Here is a 19,662-nt window from a genome sequence, read left to right on the forward strand (position 1 = left end):
TATTTTTAAATACTTTTGTATTTTATATGAAAAAAAGGGTAGAGATATGGAGTTAATGATATTAGTTGTCACGTCACTATTTTCAAATAAAGAGTATTTAAAACAGATAGAAACATCTAAAATTTCCATTTTTTAAACATTGAATTATTATTTTTTATTAGAAGTAATAGAATGAAATGTATACATCTAAAGGAAATAAAATTAATAAAAAAAAATAAACATTAATTCAATAGAAAATCTTGAAGATTCTGCATCATTATTGAAGACGAGATCTTATTAACTGGCGATAAAAATATAGTTATAAATAAGAAAATACTATGTACTGAACCAAAAAAATAAAATAAAATAAAAAAATCACAAGAAACATTAAGAAGGACTAAACGAGAACATAAATGAATAAATAAAATAGAGTAGAATATTGGAATATTATTTCCTCCATTCCAAAATGGTGAATTTCGCTTATTCCCTTTTCCCCAAATGTTTCGTGTGGCAGATTTAGTACATATATATATATATGGATTTAGAACATATATATATATATATTTATATAATAATTCAAGTGGTGCGGAAAGCAAAACCTCACACACACACACACCCACGCAAGATCTCCACACCACTTTTCCACACTACAAATTCACCCCCATCCCCTCACTTATCCCTCGTTCAATCCACTCCATCTCCTCCACTTCTCACCTCTCTCTCTTCCCTTGCCTTCTCTCTCTCTCTCACTAAAATTCAAGAAAACAAAAGAAAGAACTTGTTCATCATCCTCAAACTAGATATAAATACTCTCATCATCATAATCATATTTTATTTTTCTATATTTTTAATTTTTGATATTTATTTTTAATTTCTTAGCTACTGTTTTTCCACCATGTCAACTATAGTTTGCCAAAATCTTGTGTCTTGTTTTGAGATGGAAACAACCACCACCCTAAAGCTGAAAGTGGCGGCTCTGCCGCCGCCTGGTTCGGACTTGTGCGGAAGTGACGATGATCATGCTCCAGCCGAGGTGAAAAGTAAAACAATTCCTGAATTTGGCAACTGGGGTTTTCTCCAAACAGTCCCTAAGGAATCAGGGGATAAAGAGAGCTGTATCTACACACCCCCTTTGGCAAGAAAGTCTTCATTTTCAAGACTCAGTGCTAAGTCCCTGGAATTATGCACTGAAAATTTAGGAAGCGAAACGGGCAGTGACATCCTAACCGATAGCAGCAGCATTTTCTCCTCGCCGCCACTCAGTCCCTCCTCGAATTCGACGTCGTCCTATAAAAGTTTTGACTTCGATGATTGGAAACAAACGACCAACTCATCATCCAAAAACCCTCTTCACAGGGAGGCGAGTTCTTGCCGGAAAACCAAGAATTTCCCTCCGCCGCTGACGACAATGAGTGGCTCGAGTTCTTTGCAAGTGCGCCGCCACAGAGAAGATGGGAGGCTGATCATTGAAGCGGTGGAGGCCCCGTTTAGGAATTCTTATCTGCAGGCGGAGAGGAGTGACGGCAGACTCAGGCTTTGCTTCTTGACGGGCTCCGACAGGGCGGAGATAACCACCTCTGCCGCCGGAGAAGAACATGAAGAAGAAGAAGAAGAAGAAAATGGAGATGAATGTGGCGGCGAATCGACGGAGGAGGAAGAAATTGAGGAGGCCAGCAGCGACGTGGAAGAATTTGATGGAGAAATTAATTTGGAAATGGAAATGGAGAAATTTCAAAGGCTGAGTAGGTGTTGCAAGGAAGAAGGGCATGGCAATAAAGGATTGTGCAGTAATTGGAAGCCTGCTCTTTGGGTGGCAATTTCCTGAAATAACTACTTTTTTTTTTTTTTTTTCTTGGATTTTTAACCTCCAATTCCTCCTCCTTTTTCCTTTCACTTTCTTAATTTTTTGATCGACAATTTTAAGTTTCTCAATTTTCTTTTCTGGGACCATTTGGGGTATTTCGATTTTTCCTTGGGTGGATTGAATTCATGGGGTGTGGTTTGGTAGTTATAATTGGCGCAGAACATCGAAATTTGGACATGAAGTTGCATGTTTTTACCACCCCAGAACTCGGGATCTTCCAATGATGTAACATTATGTAAGACTTTTTATATGAAATTCTTATTTAAATTTCAAAAAAAAAAAGAAAAAGAGATGCAATAGCATATACAATTAAGAGAGGATCAAATATTAAAACCGTGTTTGGGACATTTGTTTAACGTAAAATGTGAAGGAAGACGGTGTTCAGCATTAAAAAATAATTAAAAGTCTATATGTATGTAAACTAATACTACATCAACATGACATATGACATAAGATGTCACTTTCATTGTAAAAGGTGTTTGTGGTTGACCACAACCTCATATCCTTATTCTATTACATAATTACACTACATCAACTGTGTCTTTACTCTTATATTTCAAACACATAAATGAATTGATTCTCTTCATCAAGCATCAGATCCCACACACATGAATCAAACTAATTAATGTTGTCACACATGTTAAATTCATTTACTTCCAGGAAATGTATTTTTCATTCAATAATTTCAGCTAAGTGTATTTTCAATCTAATTACTTATAAAATTTTCGAAAACAGTTTTATAACCTGTAATAAATTTTATTTTCATTTCTCCTGTCAATTTCGTTTAATGAAAAAACATATACAAATCACATTGCCGCTATATTTTCAGAATGAAGAGAAACGACCACGTGATTTGCACGTGGTTTGGAGTTATCAATTTTCTAACGAAAATTAATAAGATTATTGAAAGTGAGAATTTTTTTAATGTTATGTGACTGTTTTAAGTATATATAACTAAATTATGTAACAAAAAATTTCCCCCATTTAATTCCTAAAAATAATGTTTTCATACTAAGAATTTACAATCATTTAAAATGTGTATAATTTGAAAGAATTACAATTATCCATAGTGGGATTGGTGGATGTTGTGCTGCTGGTTTAAAGTCAAACTTGGTCTCCGTTGTCTCTTTTTTCGCTCTTGGGATTGGTATAATTAGCACTTTGATCCTTCAAACTGTTTTGCCATTTTTCTTTTGCTCTAATTTATTACCATATGGCTTAATCATACGTTGATTTCTCAGAGACTATAATTGTATCGTGCTTTCTAATTATGTGCTCCAAATTAATTTTAAATCAAAATTTGAATAGAATAATTGATTCAAAATCTTACAATTTTATGATTTTAAAGAGACATATCCGACCTATGAAGCTTTGCTTGAGTGGTGGGGTGGAGGCTTCACAGACAATTACGAGGTTGTGAGTCTATTTTTACGAATGTGGATATATTATTTATTTTTCATAGTAGTGTTTTGTCTATTCGTTTATTTTAAATATATTTATCGGTTTTGAAATATCAATATTTATATTTGAATTTAAATATATGAAATGAATGAGACAAATCTTAATATTGGGTTTACAAATACAAATAAGGGTTTTCGTTGTGGGTCCTAAAGAGGCTTCGAATTGAAACAAGGGAGTAAGAGAAAAACAGGAGGACGATATTTTACTAATATAATGCATATAAGCCGGTTAAGGAAATAGACGTGTCTTGATCTCAAGGGTCATACATAAAAGAGATGAATAGTTAGGAGGTGGGACTACGGTTTTGATTCAATCTACCCCAAATAACAAGACAAAAATCTTAAATTAGTAATTGAGGTTAATTAGTGATCTTTCAAGACTTTTGATACATATATACCACATAATTATCAAGTAATAAGTATATATGTAGATAAATAAATCTCCCTAAACCAAAGCCAGATCTATTATTTTTTATCATTTTTGGTTGTCAGATACGTCCTATTCAAGTCATGTACAATATAAGAACATGAATTCGAATCCCATCAATGTGTGGTTTATTATTCTACTTTAATAGTAGTTGTTGATTAAATATAGATATATTGATTGTTATAATTGCGAAATTCTGACGTAATTGTAATTAATTCATTAAAATACTATTCCATTATTTATTTTAATTTTTGTCGAGAGAAGTAAGATACTATTCAAGTCATGTGCAAATATATGTTAAAAAAAAGATCGATATATATGTAACATGACTGATTCTTGAATAGTTGAATGAGACACACACAGCTTCACAATACAAATACATTCAATCAAGACTAAAATGGTGAGTGAAATATGGGCATAAAATTATATATGTCCCAGCTACCCTCCTTAGACTTTGGAACTTTATTTTGTTTTTGTCGGGCAAAATTTCAATGGATTTATTACAAAATGTACCATAAAGTCCACCTTCTTTCTAGAGAACATTAATTTGGCCTGAATTCAGCTAATTAACTGTACATCACAACTTTTTTGTCGAATGATCTAATTATTTCCGAAACTGCGGGACCTTAATTTACTCAATTAGCATATGATCCATATAATTATGCATGCATGCATGCATGAATGAACGCGAAATTTATTATCAAAGTCTGGTGATATTGATCTCATGCATGCAGGAATATTAATTAGTTGTAGGCCCATCTAAAGGGAAAATCTTTGACTCACTGATTTTGTCTAATTGTGTTTGGAAATTCAAATGAAACTTTTGATTGTTTTCAGACAGTGACGACCAAAATCATCCTTAGCCTGAGAAATATTCCTGTTTTGTCCTCTAAAGAGGTAGAAAGCCGCCCCTTAAAATGGAAAAACACACAACCACCCACGCTTTTATCATTCTTGTACATGGAATTTGACTCGACCTTTTTATGATCAATCGCAATCGTTTATGTGAAAATTATCTGACTAATGTACGACTTAAATCAGGACTATATATTGAGAAAAAAACATGACAAGTATAATGTTTATTTTATATCATTTTACATTGCAACGACGCAATATAAGAATCTCCTTCTTGGTCGGCTAATGTAATCACAAATGTAATGAATAATATTATATAAGCCGCTCACCATTTTAAGTACGTACTATTTAAAATAACTGGGCACCCATGTCATAAAAATAACGACATGTAACCATATGTCGTTAACTCTTTTGGTCCTGTAACTTATTTCATTTACACATTTAGTCATTTATTTTAATATTTAGCCCTGACACTCACACCTGGTCATTTTCTACCAAAACTATCTATCTGATGTACTTTTGAAACGAGCTTTATTCAAGTAGTACGACTGGTGTCACGAAATAGAATTTTTAAGCATGCATTCGATAATGTCATGAAGTAAAATTGTTATAAGACATGTACTGTATCTAGCAGCGGAGGTTTGTGTCGTCGATTCGTACACAAATTGGGACCAATTTAAATCATGAACTGTGTCTATATATATATGTATGCATGTATTCACGTGTGTGTGTGTTTTTGTGTTCACAAAACATTAATTTCTTGGAACCCTAAAAAGCGTAGGTAGTAGTGAAGCAAAGATGGAGTAGGTGTACAATTTGAAACCGTATACTTTGACACAACAAAATCCACGAAAAGATATATTTGCAGCTGCGAATGCGATATGTGTGTACAGACCCAAAAGTTGCAACTTGAGCCGTACGGAAATAAGATAAGATGTCGCAATTAATAATGTTGGAGACGCGTTTCAAGATCAAAGCATTCTTGATAGAGTACGGATTTTAATTTCTTACATTTATTACCCAATATATATATATATATATATATATATATCTTCTTTTTTTTCTAATGAATATATATTGTAATCCTAAATTGGTCTTCCAATATTTCATAGTGTTTTGGTATCATTAAACCTAAAAATAATCATTTTTGGTTCCATAAAGTCATGTGCACCGCAAAATAAGTAATACAACACATTCCAAAATAAAAGATAGAATCCATGAACAGGAAGCAAAAAAAAATATTGGTTATAAATACACGATTTTCAGAATATTTGGAAATTTGAGTAAATTTATAAAGTTCCTTGAATTATGCTATACGGTAGTGCCCTTCTCTGCAGAACCGTACTCTTTCTGAAATTATATGATAATTTTAAATAAATCTATAACGATTTATTATTTTCTGTATTAACTAATATGAATCTTGAGTAACATATAAAATTTATAAGATTTTTCTATGGATGGCTGAATTTTAAAAGTCCATCCAAGTAAACTGTGAGTCTGTATTGTAGTTATTCTTCAACTCGATTTTGCAAATTCTTACACCTATTTGTTCAACTAAATTTTATCTGATATATTTTTATATGTGTTAATCAATACCTTTATCACTTTATTTTAAATTTTCAAAGCCATATACTAAATATATAATTTGAAGTCTTTTGGCAGGTTTCAATTAGTGAAATATTGTGCATTGCAATGCATGTATTTTGTCAAGTGGGTTTTGTCAAATTTTTGTCAAACCAGGTTTCAATTAGCTCAAATCGTGTATTTATAACCAATATATTTTGCTTCATGTTTATGGATTCTACCTTTTATTTTGAAATATGTTGTATTACTTATTCTGTGCCGGACATAATTTTATGGGATAAAAAAAAGCTTATTTTTAGGTTTAATGGTACCAAAACATTATGAAATGTTAGAAGACCAATTTTTTCCTCATTTTTCTCAAACACACGTGACTTTTCCCGCCAAAATTGTGGGGTCGATGGCCGTTAAGGCATGCTGTTAAGTTGGTACCAAAAATGCTTATTTTTTTATTTAATGGTACTAAAATCCAAACTTACAAAATTTGTGGTACCAAAAACAAAACTGATATTTTTTAATGGTACCAAAACATGATTTTGCCCAATTTTAATTAATATCCCTTTCAAAATTTTATCTTATAGATATATGTATCTTGGGAAAATAAATTAAAAAATCCAAGAATATATTTTGGGTCTTTATCATTATCTTGAGTATTAAGTTATAAGAATCTAATGCCCATACCGAAAATTTGAGCATATGCAAAATAGTTGGCATATGTGTATACAAGAGGAAGGTAGGAGATGATCGTGGACTTAGAACGTCCATTCACTTGGATATATAACCTTACCCCCATCTCCCTATCTCTTCTTTCTATTTTTCCATTTCCTTACAAACCCTACTTTCTGCACCAGATATTTTCCCCCATCATTTTATTAATCTTGTCACTTTCTTCCTAGGCGTAAGCAGGTAGTTTGAGTGACCTCTTCACAATTATCCACTACAATTATTAATATCATATATATATATATATAATTAATCAATGACTATAATAATATAATAATATTATCCCCATTCTCTCTCTCTGTGTATATATATGTGTGAAATATTTATCTCCTTATAAGTACAAAAATATACACTAGAAATGCAAAATAAGAGATAAAATTGTAAATTTATGTAAAGTTTTTTATTAATGTCAGTATTTTTCATTCAAATCCTAATAAAATGGGCTCAGTGTAGACAGAGAATTTTCGAGGGAGTGTAATTATAATTATAATTTTTTTTAAAAAATGTATAATTTCACATATTTAGAAGACTTCTAAGTAAAATTAACCCTTTATTATATATTAACAAACTAAATAGGAGATTTTCTGAAAAAAAAGGGTTAATTGATGGATTAAGTTTATTTGCAGAAATAAGACAACCTTAATTGATAGTAGAGGTGGCTTAAATGATTTTATCCACAATCCACATGAATTAGTGCACGTGGAAAACATGTCCATCATGGGCCGGCTACCAATCCATAGCCCAAATTTCATTAAAATTCATAAACTTTGAATATTGTGTATATTAATTAATTATTTAGAAAAATCTTGAATACCAAAAGCCACTTTTTTGACATTCAAATATCTTTTCCCTAAATACTCTAAATAATTTGCCCATGCCCATATCCTTTTCATACCTTCTTCAATCCCCACCCCACCCTCCTGATTTTAGGTAATAATCTTAATATCGAGTAATAAATTTGAAACAATTAAAAAATAATATTACCAACAAAAAAATTAAATAATAATATTGAACTTGTTACAACATGATATTGTGCATCATTAAGTGAGAATAAATTTTATTTTATCAAGAATAACATTTTATAATATTTAATAGTACCAAGAATTTTATTTAAATTGACACTATCGATAATTAGTAATGCATATATGATAACAATTATGTCTATTAGCGTCCAATTATTTGTATATACTTACATAATATTTATCACTAATAATGTCATAAAAATCATTAATATTATGATAAGACAAAAAAATTATATATTACTGCTTAAAACATATAATTATTGATAATCTCATCACCTGAGTTTTATTACTAATATGATATTTTCTAGTGAATCATTTTCCTTACTTTTTTTTTCCTTATTTATGTAATTAATAAAAAAAGTACATCATTTTTTAATAATTACATTAATTAATATAACCTGACCTAAAAAAAGGTAGAAAGCTAATCCATTTGACAAAATAAGACAGCTGCTGATGGATTCAACTTATCCATACCAAAAGGGCTCATTCATTTGAAACAGTGATACATATATATGTATATAGACTTGCTTGCTAAGGAATTAAGATTATTGGTTTCACTTTCTCACAAAAAAAAAAAATAATAATAATAATAATAAAAGAAAAAAGTATGAAAAAAATATTTAAAAAAAAGCCCATTTCTTGAAAAAGCAGAAATTTTGGTGTGATTTATATAATAAAATGGTATCACTTTTTCATTGAATTTGAGCAGAAAAAGAAATATATTTTGTAGATAAAAGGATGAGTATAGTGGTGGTGTGGAATACACGTTGTCTTTTCCACAATAAATTCTTCAGCATTAAGGTTTTGATTCTTCAACACAAATTCTCATACTTAGGAAAAGCAGAACATCAGTAGTCAAATTATATGTTTTTCATGACATAATTACTTTGCATAGCTACCAAACATGTCACATCTAAGCAGCAGCCTCATGTCTTTAAGGAAAGCAACATTAGTGTAATTATATAAGACAACAATTTTATTTTAATTTTAATAATTAATTAAATATGGCCACCACAAACAATGAATGCGGCTTAATTAATATAAGGTATAATTTGAATATATATATATATATATATATATATATGAAACGACGTGAATCACATCAAATCATAAATTTGAGTATATTGACATGAATTGATTTTCGTTGTTTGATGTTTTCGTACTTGATGCATATGACAAGTTTGTCAAAATTCGTATTTTATGTGTAAAAATTTGTATTTTTTAAATAAACCAAAAATGAAATAGAAGGAAATTGAAATTAAATTATCAATAATTTTGATTTGGCCAAAAGGAAAGGCTTAATTTGTGGATGATGGCATCATCAACAAAAGGTGTTAGCAATTTTTCATGGAAAGTGACCAATTTTCTTACACTCCACTAAAAGACACAAATACATTTGCTAGAAAGGAACATGTAATAAATGATAGTTTTAGAGTTGTAATTTAGGAAATGTCATTTTTAGTTCTATATGAATTTATTTTTGTAATTTAGTTCTATAATTTTAATAATTTTACTCGTTTTTTGATTAACTAGAAAATTGCATATGACCTACACATAATCAAATTAAATTGCAACTTTAGTCCTGTATATCAATTTGTGCATGGTAAAAAATGTCAACTCTTCTAAGTTATAGAACTAAAAATGCCAACGCCCCGTAAGTTATAGGATTAAAATTATAATTTAGTTGGATCATGTGCAAGTCATATGCAATCCTTTTTTCTGGCTAATTTGGCTGATAAAAGATGAATACTGTCAAAATTTTAATATTACCAGACTAAATTATTAAAAATCAATTTGTATAGCAAGAGGGGATGATACATGGCGTGGTATACCTGATCGTTTAGTCAACAAGACATACGTAAATCGTCATAGCTCCATGTATATGTTCTTTCGAGCTAGAACCAATCAGAAATGAAATAATGGTAAGCCCAGGGCGACGAACATGGCTCAAGAGTGTCTATACAAAGCTCTTCTCGCACCCTTTCTTTGGTTGGTACTTGATTCATAGAGAATGAATCTTCTGAAGTTATACGGACTTTCTAAAAAAAAAAATGCTATTCTCGGCGTGTCATGAGATAAGAAGCGTTCTAAATCGAAGAGTCATACCTCTCCGACTTATTACAATAAAGGCAATGCACCAACCAATCAGTGTGGTGGCGAACCCCGTTGTGTTGTAAGTTAAGCTGTTCACAAAAAAAAAAAAAATATCACTTTCTATAAATTACTGGACTAAAATTACATTTATTTAAATATAATATACAAATATGTGTGTGTATGTATGTATGTATGTATATGTGCATGTTGTTGTTGATTTCAATTGCATTGTCCCCTGGCCCCTCCCCACTCTTTCTTGGTATGGCTCAACATGTGTAATGGATAAATGGGAGATAGAGTGCATGCGAAATCTTCTACTACTTAACATGCAAGATCTTGTAGGGTTGATGTATGCATATGTACCTAAATACAATGATGGTGTCGTTAAGATTAGTTCGTTTGAGCTTCAATCATTCATTTATTTACAAATTTTATTATATATATATAACTTAATTTATTTAATTCAAAAATAAATAATAATATATATGGAAATATATATAATGATTGTATGGTAGTATTCTCCAAGTTGCACAAATAAAACAAAATAAAGTGGAAGGAGTAATTGATAGATTCAATTCAAAACAAAAGAAAATTACAGGCAAGAAGACATATTTCAATATTGAGCTGAGGATTTGTTGATATCAATTTTGACTTCCAAGAAAATTGATTTCTCTGGGCTTTTCCTCTGCATCATCTTATGACCTCACAACCATTGGCAGACAACACAAGAAAGATTATGCTTTTTTGCGTATAATTCTTGCAGAAAATTCTCTGAACCAACAAAATCCCCGTCCCAAATCATGCACATATGTAAATGAGTGGTCTCCCCATTTTCTCAACTCCAATTTCATTTTTACATATATTCATCACAATATATATGCATGATCCATAATCACTACATAAATTGTAATAGACTTTATGTTGCTTCAAAAATTACAAATACTCTTCGGAATTAGGGTTTGTCTAGCAAATATCCTCTACAATAGTTTATCATGAATAAGGAGTATTTATAATTGTATCAAATCTCAAGAGAATTCATTGCAATTTACCTGATTATAGATTAATGAACTTCCTTGATTTATCAATTTGATTTGTCTAAATTATATATGTATCAGAAAATTAATATACACAGAAAATATAAATATAACTGAATTACGGTCCGTCTAGAGTATATTCGTGGTAATTTTTTGTGAGGACATTGATAAATTAGGTGCTTATTTATTTAGAAAAACTGGAATGAGTTTTTCTTTTTTTTTAATAACGACGATGGATGTATATATATATATATATATATGTATATGTATTAGTTGGTTTTCACTTATGTCCACTAGAATGTGAATGCTTATCCATTAGGGTCAATTATGTAGATGGGGGTGAGGCAAAGAAAGACATACATCACTTGTTCTCTAAGCCACCTTTTCCATTATAATTCTTTGAGAAGGACAAAGGAAAGGGATTGCTCACTATTTGTTGGATTTGAGAGAGAAAGAGGGAGATATGCTTTTAATGGAAGAAACAATATATGTTAGATACCGGAAATTTTAACTTAGGTTGAGTGTGATTGGATATGAATTAATTACATGATAAATATAATATATTTATTATATGATTAGTGTATAGTTCAAGAAAAGTGACCAATAATATGAAAGGTGTATCACACTTGCACCCCTACCTGACACAGGTGGCGTTCCACCAAAAAAAAAAAATGTATCACACTTGCTTTGTGATTAATTTGATTTGATCAAACATGATTCCAATATAAATTCTCTAGTGATGAATAATGCCACCTAATTTTGAGAATGTGGGAAAATTAAAAAAAGAAATCAAATTTCAAAAACATACTCGAGTAAACATCACATGTAAGTCGATCTTATATTCTCAAAATTAATTTTTGTTTTTTTCCTATTTAAATAGATGCATGTTAGACATGTTGCTGATGTGACAAATAATTATTTTTTATTAAAAGAAAGACGTCTCGATCGGCCTTGAGTGAAGAAATATATTGAGAAAAAAAATAATTCGCTTAACATTCGTGCAGTGTCGCCACAATTAACCACTCAAAGAGAGTCATATACAAAAGCACTTTGTCTAATATATTAGAAAAAAGACTATGAATACCCCTTCACTCTTTACTTAATTGAGATTTTTCATAAAATAAATAAGGAAGATGAAGTAAAAAACGCACATTAAATCAAATATAATTTTTCGTGATGTAGACCAATCCAAAATTCTCTTAAAAACCAATGATTTTATTATAGTGCGCATAAAATTACCAAAATAATTAGATTTTTGCACTTAGAGTTTATTTATCAAACTTTTTTCAGTTAAAAATATCTCATAAATCACTCCCAAAATCTTGCAAAAAAAAGGGTTTCTCCAGATGTTTGAAAAGAGGCAAAAGATGAAAAAGAAGTAGCACAACTCATCCCTCCAAACATCTGCTCTCGGGCACTTTAGTCACTACCAATATCTTTGAAAAAATCTCTACACCATAACACAATCAAATTCACATTGCCCACCACTTTTTCCAATTTCCAGAAAATCCCACTTACTTTCATTCTCCTTTATGGCTCCCCACTCCATATTCAAAGGACAAATGAATTCTAACAAACATATTCTTTTGACTTTTGGGCCAACCACCTAAATAAATCTTTTACATGGAAAGAATCTTGGCCATCATTTTCGTTTGGGTTTTATGATGTACATTTGTTGGGTAACAAATGTGGTTTTTAATCAAAGGGGTGGCTCTTGATAATGGTTCATGTCCCTACTATACCTGCATCAATCATCATCATCACCATCATCATCCCCCTGCTTAACAATATCATGTGTTTTTTTAATTCAAATCAAAGATGCACCGACAGACATTTAGCCGTTGACTGGAATCCCATGCATGATATCTGCTTCCATCCAAGAGAGAGAGAGTTGTAAATCTGGCAAATTTAATCTTGAGTTACCACATTTAATTTGGGCGTAAGAGATTATAGTCTTTGAGCCCCGTTCCAAGAAAGTTTCTTGTTCTCCTGCTGGATTAATTTTCTTCCTGTCTACAAATGGTGATCTTAGCATGTTGGGCTGAATAACGAGGGGAACTTTATCCTTCATGAAACAAGGCCCACTCAAAGACTTTATGAGAACGAAGCTGAAATTACTATCTATCCCAAACTCAGATCATATATTGAACAGAAAATGTGAACGATACATTCTCAATCTGTAAGAAATAGACACAGATATCACACATGCATCAAAACTATGAAGTCTTCCATCTGTATTTCCTTTTATGCAACAGGAGATATTCCAAATCCTTAGGAGAGAACAAATTCATAGGACATTTTCTTTCTTATATATATATATATAGGTAGATCTTTAGATGAACCACATTGACTGAATACAAGTGGTCATCTTGTTGGTACATGATATTATGACCAGGTACCCACTATGATTGTGTAGAATCTCCAAGAACACAAGCTCTATGCACAACTATGACAAGAAAACAAGATACACTTCCACCAGAAGCACTGTATTAAATTGATCGCTCAGAGGCAATGCTATCTGTTTAGATTTATTCAGACTCGTGCTGATGGAAATCTAATCCTCTGGAAGACAGGCCATTTTCTCAATCACCCAGTCCATGTCGCCCCAACTGCAATAGATTCACTTGCCTGAGAAGGGAATAATAATGCTAGTACCAACTTGATCATTCATTAGAACCAAACGTACATTTAATTCCCTGGAGATGCAAATCTTAATCGTTCTCTTTGTCGATTCAATATTTTGTCCTTTGGAGATGATGTTTTAGCTGCACCTGCTTGACGCATGAGCTCTACAATATGCAAAGTTTGTTGTCAAGCTTTAGCACACATCCTGAAGTAAAAAGAGTATGGCAATGGCACAATCAAGAAGACAAGATTACAAGCCATGAAAACAAAAACACCAGATTCAGTTGAATTAAGCACAGTAAATAACTAAGATCACTTCCAATGGTGAAATTACTTTAAGCCACTGCAAACAGCTATGTTGGTTTCACTTGATTTTCCATCTAGCAGCAGCTGAAGCTATAGTTAGTCCAACAATTTTGTTCAAAAAGATAACTCTATTAACTCAGGTAATGTATATCCAGACATTAGTAACCTGTGTCATGAAGAAGTGCAATCTTAGGAAAAGTACATTTCTCGTTTGAAGATTGTTCCCAAAACACATCCAAGATAAGGACCTCCATATGGCCATATAATATTTAACATAAAGGATGTTAGACACAACTTGCCTCTTGTCCTTTCAAGTTCTTCATCAAGTTCTTCTTTCCACTTCCGTTGTATCTCAGAGAACCTAGAGCTACAGGAAGACATGATCTCGAAGTTTTTAAGTTAGGAGGAAGAAAAGATTATACAAACTATATCAGGAAAGGATTTTTGCAGACCTTGGAGTAAGTGGCTCCCGTTGAGAGTCAAGAACCAGCTCTTTGACATCCTGAGAAGCTCCAGAGTTTATATCAGCAACGTTTGATACACGCCTGGAACCACTCCCAGGACTTGAGCTGTTCTCAACATCAAAGGCAGTAGAAAGTCTTCTACAACCCACCCTGTTGGGTGACCTACTTTTAGGAGGTAAGTTGCAGTTACTTGAAACATTTTCCTTGTTCCCAATACCAACAGGACTTGTAGGAGCAGCAACATTCAAAGAATTGTAGAACTCATAAAGAGGTGTTTGCAGCTTCGTCAGTTCCAAAGCCTACACAAATATTAGCACCGTAAGTTTGAATAAGGCTCTGTTCTTTTACCTAAGAAATTGAAGGTTGGGCGAGGGGAGAGAGAAAATAGAATTTTCGAGTAATCTTGGTCAAAATAAATTCTAGAGAAATACGAAGAAATTTCAAAGTAGGTAAATCGTTAACAATCTAAATGATTTGTTCAGTTGTACAACTTTAAGTGTCATATTCTCCTGGACAAGTAGAGGTGAAGCAGAACATATAGAAATGAAGGATTATTTTCCTCAGTAGATACCTTTTCAACTAGGAATGCTCTAATTTTTGATTCAGTCACTTCTTCATCATCTTCAGGTCCTGACTGCCCTGTCGGAAATGTGAAGCCATAATCCACCTCACCAGAACCTGAAGATCTATTTCCAGGCTCAACAATTTGACTGGAAAGAAACTCAGTTCCACTTTTAGTTAACTCAGGACTTCCATCAAACTGGCATGGCCAATCATCATTGGGCTCGGACATAGGATTAAAACTCTGCATAAAGAAGACCAGATTGAACTTCTATTAGCATATAGCCGTCTACGGCCGAAAAACATCAATCAGCACACTTGGGAAATATTGAGACTGAATCTAATATACAGTCTATTCCTCAACCTGATTACAATCATTAGAAACTAGAGTATGTTTGAACTTTGTGGGTGCACCAAGTACAAGATCATCATTATCATCAAGTCGACACATATCATCGTCAAAGATGACAGGTTGCCAAAGCGATCCTTGTTCAGATAACTGCTCAGGGTGAATGGTCGAGCATCTGCTGCTACCCAATTCACTGTCATCCTTCAAACCATTGCAGGACCTCCTTGCCTCTAGGTTCATTCTACAGCATATATAAATTGACAAATTTCAAAACAGTTCAAATAACAACTGATTTCAAGAAATGTACAAAAAGATATCCAAATTGATTTCCAGAAAGCACATACGAGCTCTTAATTTCAGCACCAAGTGTTGCCATCCGTTTTCCGGAACTTCCCTGTTTATCCAAATATTTAGCTAATTAGTTCACATGGTACCTACTCAGCTAAGAGAATAAATATCAAGAAATAAGCATGCTAACCACAAGTGAAGAGCGACGAACAAGATTGGATTCCCAACTTTCTCTAGTTACGAATGGATGCTGAAGATAACACGCAAAGGAGAAATACCATGAATCAACAATCAACAGATATCAATTCAACTGTGGAATAGAAAGGATGTAGTTGCAACACAGCATGAATTGTTTGTCATGCTCCCCCAGGGCATGATCGTGTATGCAGCTTACAAGAATGCTTAGGCAATCCAATGCTTCGTACTACCTTTAACAACTCTGATGCAGTCGGCCTCAGGTCTGGCTCCCTGAAAGAATTACAAAGTTAAATATGAAGTGTCAAGTAAGAGGAGAACTAATAACAGAATCCTATGACCCGTTTAACTTTCCTCCAGAGCACAATAAACTACCACCAGTAAAGCCAATCTCATAGACATAAAATGGACCTTAGGTAAAAGTACATGAAAGTATGTACAAAGAACATACTTCTGTAAACATTTTAACAGGAAGTCCTTTGCCTCAACTGAAAGATGATCTGGTATTGGTGGATGAGATTTGGTTGTCCCTACGTAAAAGAGAGCAGCAACCTAAAATAACACCAACTCTTAGAATCCAGTCATGCCAATGATAGTACAGGTAACAGTCAACTTCCAATTAATAAAATTTAAAATTCTATTGAAAGGTAAATTGTATACCTCCTGGTACTGCTGGCTCCAAGGAGCCTTTCCAGTAGCCATTTCAATAACTGTGCATCCAACACTCCATATATCTGCTGAGCTGTAAATTGTTAACCAGAAATAAATTAGGTTTGAGTTCAAGTGGTGAAACAAATAAAAGTTCCAAAATGGGATGCTTCTTGCATAGGAATCACTCTTGGAACAAGCAATACATTATTCTCTATGCAATAACTTCCTTGAAATGCAAGTGTACATTTCATACTAGGCCGCTGGAGTAGTGTTTCATCCATAAAAGCAACCTTTTTGGTGTTACCATTGAGAACTTCACTTACGAAAACTATCTAAATAGAAAGCAACAGTTTAGATATTTTGATCTGTAACATCTGTTAAAATGTCATCTGGGTAACTTAGTGCCATCAAACACTGTCATAGAGCTAATCTAATAAGAGATAATTTGTAAATTGTTTGTTGTTGTGTGCACTATTCAGATACACTGGCAGCAAGTCTACAGTAAATTCTAACTTCACTAGCTACAAGAACTGAGCTGTTTCTTTACTCACTAGCTGTGACCACTCTGAACAATAACTTCAGGAGCCATCCAATATGGAGTACCCTTCATTGATTTGGCACCAGTTATGGTGGCCTGCAGCAACATTCAGTCTGTAGTTATGATACAGTGTCTGCTAAAGTGGAATGGGGAAGGTAATAAGAGAAGGAAGAGCATACTAATGCTTCAACTTTCTTGGATGCTCCAAAGTCAGCGAGTTTAATGCAACCTTTATTGTCAACAAGAATATTTGCTCCCTGATAAAAATCCAAATCATCATACTCTGGAATTGAGCAATTTAAAGCTCCTTAAACACAGTGATATATTAGATATATTTATATATCAATAGAAAAATACCTTGATGTCCCTGTGCATAATCTTATTCTTGTGCAGGTACTCCAGTCCTAATAATAATTGTTTTGTGTACATTCTAATAACCTGGAATGACAATTGGAGGTGAAATTTAGAAAAATAGAACATTACTACAACATTAACAATGGTTCAAGTTCCATGATTATATATCCTCGTAAACATTGTTTGGGAATTGGGAGAACTTGCAAGATGCTTAGAAATTTGACATTTATGTTGAAGCATAAACTTTGAAAGCTGATACCATACAACAACACAGGCCTCATTCCCACTGGTACAGATTAAAAGAGAGGATTTAAGCTTCAAAATGACTAGTTCTCAAAAATTGAATCTGAATTTAGGAAATAGATCTAAGATATCTCACTACTATGATATTTTCTAATATAAGATAACATCAGCACTTACAGATTCTGGGAAAGACCCAAATTTTCCCAGGAGAGATGAAATAGATCCACCTGGCACAAATTCCAATAATATGTTCAAGGAATCGTCCTCTCTAGCAGTTCCCAAGTATCTCTGAGCAACAAGACAAAATGCACTTAATAGAGATTTTAACAAAACTCATTACTCACTAATTGATAAAAGCACAAAAAGAATCTATCTTGTCTCACCACAATGTTTGGATGCGAGAGATTTTTCAATAGATTCACTTCTTTTTCAAGCTCCCTTATATATTCCTAAACAAATTCATCAAAGGCATGGTCCGTCAAATTCAATATTGTATCTAACATAATAGATCAACTGGACATTTGTGCACCAGCAAACAGATTTTGTAAAAAATTAGCTTTTTACATTATATAATAAATATGAACTAGATAATCAATGCTGCAGAAATCATTTAGAGTAGTGTCAAATCAATTTAGAATCAATTGGAATTACACAAACAGAATCAGCATCAGCGAATATCACCAAAAGTCAGCACAAAGAAAATGCCATTACTTGTGTTTTCTTTGAAGCACTATTTCCAGCAATTGCAACCTGAATTCAGAAAGAAAGAAAGCAGTAAAGAAACAAATCAGCAAATCACAGCCCCATTTGCAGGAAATATATTGCAGAATGTGTAGAAGCGACCTCTTTCACAGCGAGCAACTCTCCAGAATTGAGGTTCATCCCCATGTGAACCCTCCCAAACGCGCCGCATCCAATCAACTCCCCCTTCCTCCACCGGATGGGAGGCGGCAAGTTGGTCTCCTTCTTCTTCCTCGATTGCTCCTCTTTAACAGCTTTTGACGTCAGCACTATGCAATTTCTATCCCTAATTGCCGGTGGCTCATCTTCCGTGCCTTCTTCCATCGGGGGAAGTGGCTCCTCCATCGGCGGCGCTTCCTTCACTGTGTTTCGCGGCGGTGTCGCAATGGGTGGCAACGCATGAACTGGAGGCTTAGCGAAGAGTCCGATGCGCGATTTCCGGATGCTCGATCCGATTTTTTCCACGAATCCTCCAAATCCGGGGGATTCTTCACCTGAAGGCTTGAAAACTAAGGATCGGCGAACGGAGCCTATGAAGTCTTGCATCGCCGGAGAGTATGGGCTGTAAGTTAAAGAGGACTTAGGGGTAACAACGTAGTGAGAAGCAATCTTACGGCTTATTTTATTTTCTGTCTGTACTCATTTCGGTGAAGAGAGAGAAGAGGGAAAAAGAAGGTTTGAAAATTAAAAAAATGGAAGAATAAATTGTGATAAATTACGATTTGCACCCCAATAATTTCATCTAATTGTTTTTCGACCCAAAGAATTTTGAAAGTATTGAGGAATGAGCCGTTGTAATGTTATCAGCATTTGGTCAATGTTATCTAGAATCTATGATTAGATTTTGTGAATCATTTCAGTGGGCTTAGGCCCAAGTCCAAAGTAAGCACACGTGACTTCTTTATGTGGGCTTAGGCCCAAACTGTAAAGGAAATACTGTATATTAATTTTGTACTACATTTCATATAGATACTCCATTTATATAAAATCTGTCATCTATATATTTAAAAAAATATGGAAATAGAACTGTCTAATTTTATGCCATGTAAGGCCCCCTTTCGAATCCCTCTTTATAGTTTCCATGTTTACATTAGGAAATTTGAACTCTTCAGTTGGTATTTTGGTTCTTGACAAGTTTGGGGATGTAATATAATATCTTTGTGGGTTTATTATATGAATCCAAATCTATACCCATATTCAATATTGTTGTTAAAAATAAAAAATATGTAGTACCTGTATTTTAAATAAATCGATACAAGAGTTTGACTCTTTAATACAAGATGGGAAGGTCATCGTTTTATCTTTCCA

The 19,662-nt window shown here is 33.0% G+C and overlaps 2 protein-coding genes across 2 annotated transcripts; one reads left to right on the forward strand and one right to left on the reverse strand.

The window, feature by feature from the left end:
• Nucleotides 657-2,049, forward strand: LOC105171370 (protein FANTASTIC FOUR 3). Its single transcript, XM_011092457.2, has one exon. The coding sequence runs from the start codon at nt 875-877 to the stop codon at nt 1,802-1,804; it is 930 nt and encodes a 309-aa protein (XP_011090759.1). The 5' UTR covers nt 657-874; the 3' UTR covers nt 1,805-2,049.
• LOC105171372 (mitogen-activated protein kinase kinase kinase NPK1) lies at nt 13,182-19,014 on the reverse strand. The gene is made up of 18 exons (XM_011092459.2): nt 18,457-19,014; nt 18,325-18,363; nt 17,997-18,062; nt 17,791-17,901; nt 17,374-17,454; nt 17,196-17,273; nt 17,030-17,112; nt 16,488-16,569; nt 16,279-16,379; nt 16,061-16,100; nt 15,823-15,882; nt 15,689-15,738; nt 15,360-15,585; nt 15,006-15,239; nt 14,423-14,733; nt 14,270-14,337; nt 13,726-13,828; nt 13,182-13,648 (listed from the first exon to the last, which is right to left on the reverse strand). Exons 1-17 carry the CDS (start codon nt 18,898-18,900, stop codon nt 13,728-13,730), a joined length of 2,175 nt encoding a protein of 724 aa, XP_011090761.1. The 5' UTR covers nt 18,901-19,014; the 3' UTR covers nt 13,182-13,648; nt 13,726-13,727.

The sequence above is a fragment of the Sesamum indicum genome, linkage group LG10 (genome assembly GCF_000512975.1).
Source record: "Sesamum indicum cultivar Zhongzhi No. 13 linkage group LG10, S_indicum_v1.0, whole genome shotgun sequence".
NCBI lineage: Eukaryota > Viridiplantae > Streptophyta > Magnoliopsida > Lamiales > Pedaliaceae > Sesamum > Sesamum indicum.

Bases quoted from the DNA above. Each gene is read 5' to 3' on its own strand.
- LOC105171370 (XM_011092457.2), top strand. From the start codon at position 875: ATGTCAACTATAGTTTGCCAAAATCTTGTGTCTTGTTTTGAGATGGAA.
- LOC105171372 (XM_011092459.2), bottom strand. From the start codon at position 18,900: ATGCAAGACTTCATAGGCTCCGTTCGCCGATCCTTAGTTTTCAAGCCT. The intron at 16,570-17,029 runs GTGAGTAAAGAA...AACAATTTACAG, and splicing joins GTTCAGAGTGGTCACAGCTA to CTCAGCAGATATATGGAGTG. The intron at 16,380-16,487 runs GTATACAATTTA...GTGTTATTTTAG, and splicing joins GGAGCCAGCAGTACCAGGAG to GTTGCTGCTCTCTTTTACGT.